Source organism: Beta vulgaris, chromosome 5 (assembly GCF_026745355.1).
Source record: "Beta vulgaris subsp. vulgaris cultivar EL10 chromosome 5, EL10.2, whole genome shotgun sequence".
Lineage (NCBI taxonomy): Eukaryota > Viridiplantae > Streptophyta > Magnoliopsida > Caryophyllales > Amaranthaceae > Beta > Beta vulgaris.
The window spans coordinates 61,794,088-61,809,606 of NC_079206.1; the positions used below are offsets into that span (position 1 = coordinate 61,794,088).

Consider the following 15,519-nt stretch of genomic DNA (forward strand, 5'->3'; position numbering starts at 1 on the left):
TGGTGAAAAAAAATCGAAGAAACTAACATACACACGCAAGAAAGGGGGTTCGAAGCAACGAAGGGGTCCGGAGAACCTCATCTCAAGGAATTGAAATTAAGAAACTAATGGTAAAGTTAACGTCAACTTAACGGAGTGTTACAACATAAAATAGATTAAAAGTTCAAGAGTACAAATTAAAAGAACAAATATTAGGTGTACAACATAGAAAACGTAGAAACACACGAGTAATTTGTAGAAAAATCTAGTTTCATTTTATCCACCCAGAAACCCGCACAATCGCCTAGCCTACTATCTATAACTAAGAGGTTAACTAATTGAGAATATCGAGGAAATAGTAGGCATGAAGAACATATAGTTTTGGACATTATAGGAAGTACATAATTATGATGCCAAATATCAGAATAAAAATATTTAAGTAACAATTTTTTTATATCAATATTTAATGTTACATTGATTTCTTTTCCGATTTTAAATTTGAAGAGCAAAATGGAAGGGATTATGAAACCACCCTCTAATGATTCATTGTGGAAGTAAGATGATCATTTTTGCTATGTTAAAGGAGTGTTTAATTTGTTGGTTTATTATTATAAGTACTATTGCCTAGTGGCCATTTGATTCCATTTAATTATCTCAAGACTAAACCAGAGATTGATACTTTAAAAAATAGAATTATTCTACATATTTCATTTATCTAAGTTTGACTTTAACTTCAACCATGTTGAAAAAGGTTCCATCTCCACTTAGCTACAGCTTTCTAATTATGTTCTACAGCTTTCTAATTAGGTTTCACAAATAGTTAGTGTGTTGCTCTGACTTGCTCAAGAGGATTAATCAACACATTACTCAAGACAACTATAGTTAATAGTCCAAAAAAGAAATCCAGTTGGCAGAACCCTACTTGGCCTCATGATTGCTGTTAGTTGCTTGAATAATCCTCCAAATTAGATCGAAATTCGAATATGATGTAATTAGATTCACTTGGACCGCAAGTGGTCTTACCAAAAATACTGCTAGAACAACACATATACACCATGACCATGCCAACACAAATTAAACAAACACACGGTTTCAACACACAACAACACATTAATCGTCCCTGTATTGGCTGCATGCTTAGTTATCCTTTTATGTTTTTCTAGAGCAAGTTATCCTTTTATGTTTTGACTTAAAAGTGACCTATCTGAAAAATATACTTCATTAGACTTATTCATCTATTTTAACTATTAATATCATAAATTACGAACAAGTCAAAATCATAAAAATTTGGAAAACTATATATTAACCAAATCTTTTCTTAGATATAGATCATTAGACGTTAATAATGATAGTCAGGGTCAATTATATGAATAGTATTAACAAAAATTATTAAAAGAGACGGTCTAATTTTAATATAAAAATAGACCTAGTCACTAAATGAATTAAACTAGTCACCGAAAGAAATTAACCTAGTCACTGTTTGACTTATTCTCTTTTTAATATTGAGCTTATCATTGCCTAATTTTAATTTTAAAATAGGCGTTCTCTTACAAGACAAACTCTAGTATTAAAATACGAAAGTTTTTCCACGTTATACCCTTGTGTTCAATTTCTACATTATACTAAAAATTCCACACTTTATCCTCAAACTTACTTTTTTTAATATACAATTCCCTGCCTGATTATACATCATTCATTTCGTGCTTTTTATAATTTAGTGGAACAAATCTAATCTGTGAATAATTTCTTTAAGGTTTAAAGTATATATAAGTCAAATTAGTTCTAATAAATTCTAAAAAATACCAAGGACTCTTGGGTTCAATAGTATGGCTTCCTATCTCCCACATGGGAGATCAAGGTTCAAATCTTGGTGGAAGCAAAATTTCAATATTTTTGGGGGTTAGAGGGGGAGGGGGTTTGGAGCTTGTTGTACCTCTAAGTGAGTGATTTTATGTATGGGCAGCCTTGAGGAAATTCATCTTACCACGGGTTTCCGAAGGGTTCCAAAAAGATTAAAAAAAATAAACAAAATTACTTAATGACATATAATCAACAATTTGGGCATCGTGTATTAAAAAGGTAAGCTTGGGGACACTACATCGAACTTTTAAAAGGTTGAAGTACAACATAAAAACTGAAGAAACACAAAAGTATAACGTAATTAGAGCTGAAGTTAATTAGTTAGCAGTGAGGAGAATAACGAAAGCACTGAGCTACGAGTCCCACACACTGACTACCCACGGTTTTGGCTAGCTGCTGTGGGCTTCAATTCCCTCTGCCCTCATGACTACCACTGAATACTAATGACCATCATAAGATGGGCTCGACAATGTGGACGGTTTCTAAGCGTTGTGATGCTCCAGCCTTTCACGTGCCCCCAGAATAAGGTTGTCTTTTTCTATCAAGGTTGCTCAGTGGCCACTTTCATGTTACTGCTTTTAATACTACTGCCAAAAAAAATTATCCTATAAAAGACTATTGAGGTCTATATGTCATCTCTTTGCACATAAATTGCCAAGCTTGAAAAAAAAAAACACCACATTTTTTATAAGGTAAAAAACCACATGCTTGTGTCATGTGTAACGTTTGTTTGAGGTGACCCTTCTTGTCCAGTACTAAACTACTAATGCTTAGTTGATCAGTTTTTTTATGATGCATGTATATGAATACTTTTTCTGCAAAGAGTTGTAGTATGAGATAAGGCTATCATTTATTCGGTTTGGTGCAAGTATGATAAGAATATGATTGGCTCAGTTTGCATTTTATTGTTGAATTAAGAGTGAAAATTTCTACAATATATAATATTTTCGCTTCCATTGATTAATGATATAATATGATATATTGATATGTTATCTTCATGTTTATGTTAGAAGATCAAATCATTCGTGGATTCTTTTTTTCCCAATATCACAATAAAAATAAGACGTGTAGGCGAATCGACTTATCTTGTCTCTCATATCTTTAAAAATTCCCATGAAACACCAACTACTCCGACATAATTCCTAATGGGACTACCAACTTCTTGGCAGGTCAGACAAAATCAATTATATTGTTGTTGTTTCATCCACCAGTGTGCCAATACCGGTTCACAACTGCAATTGGAGCCAATCCCAAATATTCTCGAATAGGAATGAATCAAATACATTAACAAATGAGAAATATATCTATTGTTTTGAGCGCTCATGAAGTATGAAAAGTGCCAAACATTGAACACTACCTAACATATTAGCCCAGACTTCATTTCCATAAATATATATAGTCATTCCTATCCCCTCACGTTAATCCTAAGGATAAAGACTTATTTTGAGTTATACGTTGAATAAAGCAGCCTTAGCTTGAACGTAGCGTGTATAGGCTAAGGCCTTAAACGCAGACTCCGTAAGACAAATCTCTTGATGATTTTTCAACTATCAAATGGAATAGCACAAGTTCTCATAAAGAGTGCTAATTCTAAGTTGATAATAAACCCTAAAGAAGGAGGATCAATGATAGTATGATCATTGGAGTCTTATAGATAATTTTAATGAAAGAAAAATAAAAATAGGGAAACCGAAAGAAAAGCAAAGAGAGAAAAAAAAAAAGATCATGAACAAATTCAACTTTGGAATTATAAGACATAGACTATAGAATCATATATAGTGTTTTAAGGAGCAGGTCATTATACATCAAATCCATTGACAACGTCCTTATCTTTTTATCCATGGGTGCGCATGAGAGTAATTGCATTATAGAAAAACACATGTTCTTTCTGTTTTATCCAATGGTTCTAATACTAATGAGAATTATTGTATTCTCAAGATAATATTGATATGACCCTAAAAAGCCTTGTTTTCATATCACTTATTATGATATTCGCTCTCTTTTTTCTATTTCATAAATGTTACCCCTACTTCTTTCATATTTGCAACAATTATCATTTTCATAATCAGCGAAGAACAGAAATTCACAAAAATAATCGTAATTATAATTAAACGAACTAATAAGAAAACTGTGGCAAGTAAAATAGACATAAGTAATCCTCGCTAGTTTTCACCGTAAAACCAATGCAAATCTTCAACAGCAAACAACATATTTTTAGAAACTAAACAAATTTGAGACAAAGTCACATTAAAGTTCAACAAAATGTCATCACTCCAATTATATATTGCTCATCCATTATTGAATATCGTTCTAATACAAGATTTGAGTCATGTACACGCTTTGATCTGTCAACTAGGATACAACACTATATATGCTCTTTTAGCATTTAGGATCACTACAAACTATGCTAATTGTTATTTTCTTTCTCTATATATCCTATCATTTCATCCCGTCCCTCCCAAAACAAATTTACAACCATATCACAGGACAAAATTTAGAACCAATAGCATTGTCATTGTGTCATCACAATTGCTTTCTCGAAAATTTATATTATCTTCCTACTTCATGTTAAATGTTCCTATTGCGCAAGAAACCAAATGGCATCTTTAGTTCCTACAAAAGAAGGGGAAAATTTTACATCAGCATACTTTATTCAATGTACCACAATCAATTGTTGCTAATAAGAGCAAGTTTAAAACACAATTGCATAGAAGGTTTTGTTATTATCAATCTCATTATATATAACATTTCTAGGGTGATATGTATTTCTATTAGAATTTTATGTTTTTCAGAAATGGCTTGTAAGTGCCGTTTGGCGAAATATTAATGAAATCCCTTTTCTTTCCGTCAAAAAAAAAAAAAAAAAAACATAACTTCTCATACCAAAATTGTAACCCTCTTGCCAACATGAACATTACAGTCTGAATATAATAACTTCACTTACGAAAATTACTCCTGATTTAAGAACTACTTAATTAACACCTTAGATTTAAAAAGCTCGATATTTATTTATTTTTTTATTTTAAAAATTGGTAAGAAGAATTCCTCTGGACTGCCATCGCACAAGCTCCATCCATAATCTCATTACAAGCCAGACACTCCCAATCCCCCTCCCCCCTTAAATCCTAAGCAAAAGTTTCCCTTTCTAAAGGGAATACCTAATTTATTAATAGAGAGCACTCTCCTCCTTTTATTGAAATAATAAATATACAAATTATGATACAAATAATTTTATTTTTAAAGAATCAATTCATATTTCATACATTTTTTTGTTTGTACAATTTGAATATAATAACTTCACTTATGAAAGCATGAACTTAAGTCCTATCTCAATATCATTTGCCAATAATCTTGTTGGGTAAGAAATTAACTAAATAAGGTAGTCCCCCTTCAAGAGAAAGAAAGAAAAAAAGAAAGAGCATATAATATGCAATACATAAAGAGAATATAAATGTGATAGAAAAGATCAGAAAAGAACTACGGACGAAACACGGAAAGCATGCAGCAACAACCAAACGTAATCGATAAGGTTTGTATACTTGTATCTACTGGCTAGTTCAGAATAATAATGCATTTCCCAATTTGCACAAATTGTCAAATCCAAAATAAATAAATTGTCAAATATAATGTGAATCTGATTCTACTTGCCCAAGTGTGTTGCATAAGCACCAGATGTTTTCCAACCCTATTTAATTAATCTTTTTACTACAAGATATTATCACACTAATTCATATGAACATGTACTGGATGCCGACTTAATAACATAATTAAATCATCTCTAAACCGACTTCAATATTTTTAACACAACATCGGATCAATACATCTAATATTATTATATTAGCAATATCTTATGTCGAACAAAAAGTAAAGTGATTCAATTCATCTGAATTGAACTGAACGTATTAAACCTGATTGTACCTAATCAACCATGAATATATTAGCTTATAATTTCACCCGATTGAATATGATTGAACTTGAGTAATCATGATCAAACCTAAAACTTTTTTTTTTTCTAAATCGAACTTATTAGACTTAATTGCACATATATAATTAGCCACGAATTTATTAACTTACAATTTTACCTGGCTAAACCTAAGTAAACATGATCAAACCTAAAACTTATTTTTTTCCCTTTTAGATCAATAGAAGCACCCTACAACTATTCTAATTTAAAGATATGACTCCGTAACATTTTCACATAATAATTTATAACGTCTTACGATAAATTAGAGATTATCCATCAAATATAAGACATTGCATATAAATGTGCAAACTAAATTCAACTGATAACCGAAAAAAGGAAATTTAAAAACAATTGCTCACCTTAACGCCTTTACAAGATTTTTTTTTTTACAAGATTTAATAACAGCAACCAACAGCTTGTCCCCTGCGATTTGTCTCACTATTTTTATAAGCTCCGGTCGAGAAATTCTCTTTTCCTGGAAAACAGAAACAAAATAATTTGTTAATAAATAAACTCAACTAATATCTTAATCAAAAAGTTCCTAATTATTATTATTATTATCAACTAATATAAAATTAAAAGAAAAAAAATAACACGTACTTTATATTCTACATGATACTTGCTGATCAAGGAAATAGCATCAGGTGGCAAGAATTTCCCCAAAACTGAAATCAATGATGGAAACGAAATCCACGGAGAACTCGGCATTTTCATTCCATTCACAATTTTTGAATTTCCTGCATAATTAAATCAAAATATTAAATCACAAATAACTAAAATAAAATTTAAGATAAACTTAATTTTGTTTGATTTTAATTTTTACCTGTAGTAGATGAATCTGTGAAACTAACAACATATTCTGGCAAAATGTGAGAGTTCATATTGGAACTCCAGATTATATACTTTTTCGGATTCTCAAAATCATCAACTCCTGAGTCAAACTCGTTTGAACTCGGCTCTGTTTGAGCTGAGTTAGGTTGAACTAACTCGGATCGTCCGAGTACGATTCGGCAAAGTAGCAAATGTCGAACTCCATCTTCGTCTGGAATCGCCTTCTCCAAGCTTCAATCAATCCAAAAAAAACAATGTCAAAAAATCAATTCTAATGAGAAATTAATGAAAATTACAAGGAATTGTGTTAAGTATGAAGTAATTTAATTACCTGTTGACAGGTGAATGATCAGGAGAGAGAAAAATGGCAGCATTAATGTTATCTCGAATATCGTTAAAGCTAAAACCACGAGATAAAATGTGATGAATTCTTTCTTTTGAACCGCCAAACCAAGCGAATTTCATAGAATTAGGAGAAGCTCCAGCGCCGCCATTGTTGTTAGAGGCTAAAGCTTTGGAGTGAACTTGAAATGATTGAACACGAGCTTGAGCAGAGAAATCAGACGACCAAATCCTCTTATGAATTGAGACAACTTTAGTATCATCTCTCATAGCAGAAAGGAATCTCCGGCGAATCACCTCATGAGTTCTCTCTTGTTCAGAGAGTTCAACAGCAAGATTCTCGTCGAAGATTCTTCGCCGGAGATTCGATCTCCGGCGACGACGTCTAGAGTCAGAAGATGACGATGATGAAGAACTTCCGGTTACACCACTTTCGCAATCGGAAGCTGAATCTGATAGTGATCGTGAAAAATTACCGTTATATTCACCAGCGACGGCGATGAAATTCTCTTTGGAGAATTGAACAACATCATGTTGTTGAATGCAAGTTTCCATTAATAGAAATTCGATCTATAAAAAAAAATATCAGAGAAATCAAAGAATTTGAGGATGAGATATGATGATATTATTATGAAGATAATAACAATCTCATTGAAGAAGAAGAAGAAGGTATGATTTCTTTATCTTGAAGGAAAGAAAATAATTTTTTTGTGGTAGAATGTATTTCTTAGTTCATGCAATTTGTATTGTCGGAAAAAAGTAAGGAGGGAAAAGGTATATATAGATAAGAGATTAGAGAAGGCGGTGGAGGAGAGAGAAAATGAAGTACGTAACAGAAGAAACCGACTTGAATTAGGAACCCGGTTTATGGTTTTGGGTTAAAAAAAAGGTTGGCGGTTTAAATTTGCAAATTGTATTTTGGGGAAGAAATTAATAAAATAGGGTTGTTTTGGGTGATTAGATTCGCCGTCGGTTTACTAAAAGAGGAAGGGGGGAAATTTTTAATGTGACTTTGAAACTTGGGAAGGAAAAAACTGTGGGGGTAGTGAATTGACGATTTTGCCCTTTTGAGGAGTTGGGGGAAATTAAGTGTTTTATTTTTGGAATTTAGCCTTGTAGGGTAAGTAAATTAGATGAAGAAGTGTGGGTGATGGTTGAACTTTTGTTTGTGCCACGTAGGAAACGTGGGGTAAAGGTGTGAGAAGTTTTTTTTTTTGTTGTTGTTGATATCTTTATTATTGATGGTTGTCTATTTTGGGAATTTGGTGAGATACTTGTGATAGTAGATTAGGAGAAAACTAGTGATTTTGGGTTGTTTTTTTTGAATAAAGGATAAGTTTATTTTGTAATAGGTATGGAAGGGAGATGATGATGATGATGATGATGATTTTAGAATTAAGATGATGTTGAAATCCAAATTTGATTTGAGGGGTTTATAACTTATAATAGAAATATTCTTTTGGTCAACTTATTGTTTTGTTTTCAGATTATTTTGCTAGCATCACAATGAGAAAAGGAAAAGAAAAGGAAAGATTAGCCGTTAAGATTACACTTAAATGACGTGTTTAATTAAAAAGAGAACACGTGCTAAATTCTAAGTTAACCAACTGAAAACACAAATATAACAACTTTTTATCAATTGTAGTTAATAACGGTTGTTCAGTATTGCCAGCTTTAATTATCCTGAATCTACTAACTTTTCCAGGATTATATCCTCGTAAAAGGCACATGGTGCTCACCTGGGAAATGGATATTTGCGACATAAATTTTTGTGATCGAGAAAACTTCTCTAGAGATTGATTTTAGGAGATATCCCAAATCTTTTAAGAGGATCTATTTGACTAATATGATATAATTTAGGAAGGTCCTTGATATATTAAGTTACCTAACGTGGATAGATTAATGTCGTCATTGATTACCATACGAGGACTTTACAAGAGAAAATCTCCTAGATAAAGCTTTATTAGGGACAAGCTTTGGGGAGCAAGGATCACAACCCCTTATATGAAATCTATAAAGTGTAGTTACAAGATCCAACGACAGTTTACGCGAGCAATAATGCTGCTCCGATGAGTAGCTTATTATTGGTCCAGACGGGATGCTTGGTCCTGTAGCTAGCTATTGAGTTCGCTGTTTGGAGCCATAGGTCGGGGGGGGGGGGGGGGGACAATATGCCTGCCCAGGTGTTAGGGTGTTTGCGACTAGTACTTCGTATATGGGAGATATTATTAGAAAGGTTATAAAGGTAGGTTAAACTAGCTACCTCATATAAGTAGGTAAAGGAGGATTGTAGGTCTCCATAAAAGCAACTCCAAGTTACAATTGATCATTGAGCGGTCAGGCTGGTCAAGCCAGATTTTGACCAAATTGCATTTGAGACCTAAGTCTCAGGTTGAACCATACCTAGCATATGACCAAGTCAATATTTTTGTGCTTAAACCCACTATTTTGGGCTGGTAAGAGAACTTTTTCGGTTTGGGTTGGGCCAAATTTTGCCAAAAAATTCAGATTTGGTCAAAACTTGCGATGTCCAAAATCCAGTTGATTTTAAAAAAATTTAGTCGGATTAGGTCAAACTTGAAAAACCCAGTTAGTAATTCCTATCAAACCCGCGCCTTTTGAGTCGAAAAGGATCACTCATAATCATATCTATTTGAAGAGTTCCCTCTAACTTAAAATTTATATTTATATTGCTTTTCCCAAAATACTACTTTTGCAACTAAAAGTTACTCTATGTCTTTAAATACATTACTCATTATGCCAATATGGATGTCATGAAGTAATTTATCCATTTCTTTCTTATTTGACTTAGGAACAATATATACTCAACTAGAATATATACTACTATATATCATCTATGAGACTTACTTTTTCTATCTTTTCTTAATAGCCACTATCTTAAATAATATCTCATTTATCAATTGCAATTTCTTTTAAATGAATAACCTTATATTTTCTCTGGATCTTTGTGCCCAATTTTTTCTAAGATAAAGAGATTATACTAGGTTGCTATTTCAACAAACACCACCTTTTCATGTTTAGTGAAGTCTTGATTTAGTTAAAAACCCTTCTTAAAGGTAAAAACAATATGACACCATTAAGCCTTAATCTTTTCAACTTAAAATAATTTTAGTCAGTGTAAACATTATTACTTTTCATAAGCAAAAACTAGTTTCAATTATAGAAAAATCAATTTAACTCCATAAAAATCCGTATGAGAAAAATATTAGGCAATGAACAAAAATCAATTTTAACTTTTAAAGTATTAATTTAGCTTCAATCCTCCTCTCCTCTCCCCTCTCTCTCTCTCTCTTCCTTCTCATAAAATCCTAATCATTTTTCTTATATATAGTTTGGGACTGTCATATGTCATAGGTAGATATTGTGCTCTTTCGGGACAGGTCCGCAAGGATTTGCTTTGGTGCAGAACCGAAATATTATCCAAAAGACTTCTACTAGGTTGAAGTGTCCACGGTCCACCTATTAATAAAGAAGGATTTGTTCTCATCAACTTCCGATGTGGGCTCTTATGCACCTTAAGAGGATAATATCTACTTGTAGGCTCCTCAACACTTATGCATGTTACATATGATATCAGAGTTAGGACCATTTCGATATCCTATAGTGTTTACGTGAACGGAGGCTCCTTAAAAGAGGGGAGAAGGTGACTAAGATCTTGGCTATCCCACATCAAAAGTTAAGAAGAACAAAACATGGTTTATTAATTAAGAGGTGAACACTCCAACCTAGTATATGCTAAGTGTTTTTGGTTAGGACTTCGATTCTGCAACAAAGTAAATCATTGCGGGCTAGTGACCAAAGTGGACAATATCTGCTAGTGGACTCCTGAACACCGAGGGGTGTTACAGCATCAACATCGAGATATATCCGAAATTCGAATGCGGTCAACACAAATTTAATTTGATCTTGTTTAATTATATCGTGTTATTATTAACATAATTTTTTAGACGAAATTATAATTTAATATAAAAATCAATAAGTGAACAAGGCATAGAAACTATAGGTAGAATCGCAGAAGGCAATAGATGGCTAAGTAAAAATCGACAGAATCAGAAAGTCAATTTGGCGGAAGGATGTCCATATCAAAATTAATGATGTGGGTAAGTAGATATGGCTCGAGCTACAAATCTTTTGACTTTTCTTTAAAGGATGTTCTGCTTTTTTTTTTCTTTGATCGATCTTTTTTGTTGGAAGTAAAGAAAGTCATATTATAGAACTCAAAATGTTTTTAAAAATCTAATTAAAAAGGCAGCAATTTGAGGGGGAACATATACTTCCCATTAACTTTCAATCCCCCTTATACAACATTGACACCAACAATATATATATAACATCATATCTGTAAGATGAAATCACTTGCAATAGGGGATTCGGGAATACCTTCTTGTAAGGGGGGGAGATTCGATCCCAAGAGAATTAGAGTTGATCTATTTATTGTGAGACCCTCTTTTAATACAGTTAGTCTTGTAAGAGATCGACTAGTTTTAATTTAAAATTAAGCACGACACAAACCCAATATTAAGAAGATAACATGCCACCTTTTTTCGATATAGTGACTAGTTTAATCTATTTAAAGACTAGTTCAATCTATTTCGTTACTAGTTTAATCTATTCAATAATGACATTCATTAACCCATACAATGACTAATTTAATCCATTTAGTGACTATTTTAATGCGTTCGGTAAGACTATCTAGTTATTGTTTAAAATTGTTTGTTGTATTTCGAGAATCAAGAAAACAAAGGAATGAAGGAGAAGAGAATGGATGACTAGAATAATGTTGGGTGAGAGTGAAATGTAATGGACTTGTTAGAATAAGTCAATTGAGTTCATCTAATTCTATATTAAAATTAGACCACCTATTTTAATAATATGTGTTTTTTATCAAATATATATGTCAATTGTCAAGTGTTCTAAAACAAAGGCTGTAAAATTTAGTCTGAAATAAAACTATAAAAGTACCATGTAAAGTTTTCTCAATCCTAATTTGAAAAAATTGGCTTAGCTTTTACCTACACATACCAATCCTCACATCTTAACATCCCCCTAGAAGAACATTAACTCCCCTTTTTTTTCCTGATCTTTTCTTTGATTTGACATAAAACCTCCCTTTAAAATAAAGCACAATTATAGCTAAATTGCAATAGATAGCTAAGTGGAGTTAATTAATGTCCAAAATGCTATGAAATAGCAATCGACCTATTGCTGAAACAGTTCCTGAGTGGACGTGAAAGGTCTAACATGCAATGATATAGTGCCTCTTTTCTTACTTGGTCTTTTTTTTTTTCCTTTTTGTACTTTGGACTTCTTTTTTACAAGAAAATTGGTAATTTCTCACTACATTTAGCGCACAAGAGCCTTTTTACAAGAAAGATATAGGGTCCGTTTGGTAGGACGTAAAACATTTTCAGTGTAAAATGATTTTCATGGAAAACTATTTACAATGGAAAACACAATTTTAAAATTAGTTTTCCGTTGGTTGGTTTCATGTAAGGAAAATGATAAAATGAAAGGAAAATGAAAGGAAAAGTAAGGAGGTAGTGAGAAAAGTATATAAGAGAGATAAAAAAATTATTTTTCCCTTCATCTTGAAAGGAAAATGGTTTTCCATCATTGGGAGACTAATTTTACCCCAAGAGAAAATGGTTTTACACTCTTTTGCCAACGAAACAATGTAAAACTGAAAATGGAAAAAAACAATTTTTCGGGAAAACGTTTTACGCCCTACCAAACGAAGCCATAATGTCGAATTGACTCACTACGTCCAAATCAAGTGAGGAAGTGATGGTAGAGCAGTGTCTTCCCACAAAGAATTTTAAGCAAAGGGTTGGGTTCGAAACTTCATCTTCATGTAAGTTTTAGGCTGTCAATGAAGGGTTTGGGTTGGGGGCCTGAGGTAGGGCAGCATGGGCCTAGCCCGAATCTGTACCCAAAAAAGTTATCATTATACGTAATAAATGATAAAAATGTCTTAATAAATCGCTGTAAAAAAATTTAATTTTTTTTATCAACTTCACCATGCACTGCAAATTGAATACTTTCTTCGTTTTTTAATTGTTGTAATATTTTGACTTTTATAATATTTATGTACTTATTTTGACAAAAAAAATATGTGAATAATATACAATACAAATTTTAGTATGTAAGATGTTGTAGGATTTATCTCAATATATATTTGCAAGATTACACTTTTTTTTTTTACAATTTTCACAAATATATAATTAGAGATATTAATGGTCAAAGTTGTATATTGACAAACTTAAAAGTTAAAATGTTGATTATGAAAGAAGTATATAGTACAATGACATTAGATTAATTTTCTTAAGTTATGTCCTAGAATAAAGTTAGGGTTTTATTCTTGTAAGAAGATTCTCTATATAAGAATCTTACTGAAAAAAATTAAAAATAAAAACAGTGTTAGTAGGTAGAGGCATTAGTCAGTTTTAGTATCAATGAAGAATGTAAAAATATATATACTTTTAATTTTATTCTCTTCCATGCATGATTTGATTTTCTTATTTAATTTAAGCACTCTAGTTGTGTAGTAAGTTTTCTTTCCCCCTACTCCTAAGGAGCCTTGCCTGTAAACCCGAACCGGATTGACCTGTGCAAGGTTCCGGTCCGATTAGGGCGCCTTCTTCTTATTTTAAAATTTTTTTATATTATGTCTCTAACATTTTAATATTAAGTGTGAATTATGTAGGCAAATGCTAACGAGTGCTATGTGAACTTGTAGGCTTATCTAGTAATTACCTTCCTAAAATATCAAATAGTAAATAAGCCATATGCTCTTAATAATAAGCTTGAGTTCATCATAAGATCAAAACCTCTTTACGGGCCTTTTAGAAGTACAAACTCCCTATCCTCAAAAGACATGACCTATTAATTTAGGCCAATTGATCAGTGAGAGAGGTGTCGACATAGTAGAGTTTTTCTCCATATCATATACTATACTTAAAAGAAATATTTCATTATTCTTGAATGCAATAGTAAGGTAATGAATATTTAAAGCTTGTAATGTGATCTTGGGATTACTTAGCCCCCTTATATTTGTAGCCAAATCTAAGTAAAATGCATTCATGGTTGGAGTCTTAGGATAGGAAAAGGTTCCAAAATAAACTTTATCAAAAGTCGAATGTAGGAGAAAGGAATAGAAAAGGAAGACCAAATCTTCATCCTTTTTTAATTTTTTTTGTATCTTAGACATTATTTTATTTTCCTAGCCTTTTTCTTTAAGAACAAAGTCTTATTATTGGTCAATACTACTATTCTTCTTATATGTTGTAGTGACTTGGATACTTCACCATTAAGGTGTTTCCTACTTCCATTAGAATTTAAAAAGAAATATTCTAAGCCCTCTTTTTTCTTCTTCCTTTAGCAACTATCTGTATCATGATCACTATATAATTATTGAAGTATCGAATTCTCCAAGTATGTTGCAGCTCCAACCATCTTAGAATCTAACTTTTCGCCAGGAAGATTCACATTTTTGTATTGAGAATTGCGTCAAACTTACGGTTCATCAAGATGATTAGTAAAAAATGTGCAAGGTAAAATCTAATGGTGCCAGTGACATATTGCTCCTGTATTCCTGTCACCTGTGTTTTTCTTTTGACAGGATAAAAAATTTATATTAGCAGAAGTTAATCATACTTCTTGATAAATAAATAAAAAATCTACTTAATTGATCTGTAAAATCAAATATATTTCTCTCTAAAGTAGTATTATTGCACTGGGGTTTTAGAGTAAAACGTAAAAAGAAGGCTGGATAAGTGAAGTTAGAGATCAGCACACGGGTGAATTGCAATAAAGGTTTGTATAGGCTGTTTTTCTCTTGTAGGACATCGTCTAATTTTAATTTAAAATTAGACAACGACCCAAATTCAATATCAAGAAGAGAACGTACCACCTTTTTTTTTTTTAGTGAAAGTATTGTATCAGACGGTCTGACCGAAACTTTCGGTCGGACAACAACAACAACTCACAACAACAACAACGATGAACCAACAACAGCAGCGTCAATTATTGTGTCTTGAATAATTTCAAATTTTCAACAACTTTCTCTCTCCTGCATCTGGGTGTGCTCCTTCTTCTTGAGCTCAGTGATCTTCCAAGTTTGCTCGCTGCTATTTTCTTTGAATCTAATTGCTTATTATAACTACAATTAACCATCGTAAAATTATCGCTCCAAAATAAGTGTATGTGATTAAAGAATGGTTAAAGGAGTACCCATCAGCTACCACCCCTTCTGTTTGTTTTGCTGCCGGCAACCTAAATTTAGATATTCGTTTGTGGAGTTGAAGATGATTTTGCTCGTTAAAAAGCAACATCAATAATTGGTCGGCAAATCAACGCAATATTATTATTAGTATCGCAATTTTCATTCTTTATTTACACATATGCTTCTATGAAGCATGCCACGTCCCAAGTGTTTAATATATATGTGGCTGTCGGAATTGGAACTCCGATGATGGATCTAAGTTCATGTCAACAACCAGAGGTTCTTCCATGGCTACTGCAGC

At 32.3% G+C, this 15,519-nt stretch overlaps 1 protein-coding gene across 1 annotated transcript; it reads right to left on the bottom strand.

Moving 5' to 3' along the window:
- Window positions 1–4,092: 4,092 nt before the first annotated feature.
- LOC104894277 (probable inactive poly [ADP-ribose] polymerase SRO5) lies at window positions 4,093–7,734 on the bottom strand. The gene is made up of 5 exons (XM_010680467.4): window positions 6,966–7,734; window positions 6,627–6,865; window positions 6,404–6,540; window positions 6,163–6,278; window positions 4,093–4,452 (listed from the first exon to the last, which is right to left on the bottom strand). Exons 1-5 carry the CDS (start codon window positions 7,529–7,531, stop codon window positions 4,446–4,448), a joined length of 1,065 nt encoding a protein of 354 aa, XP_010678769.2. The 5' UTR covers window positions 7,532–7,734; the 3' UTR covers window positions 4,093–4,445.
- Between the last annotated feature and the right edge of the window lie 7,785 nt (window positions 7,735–15,519).

Coding starts and splice junctions, on each gene's coding strand:
- LOC104894277 (XM_010680467.4), bottom strand. CDS start 7,531: ATGGAAACTTGCATTCAACAACATGATGTTGTTCAATTCTCCAAAGAG. Junction 6,866..6,965: donor GATCATTCACCTGTCAACAG/GTAATTAAATTA, acceptor GATTGATTGAAG/CTTGGAGAAGGCGATTCCAG. Junction 6,541..6,626: donor CACAGATTCATCTACTACAG/GTAAAAATTAAA, acceptor TTAATTATGCAG/GAAATTCAAAAATTGTGAAT.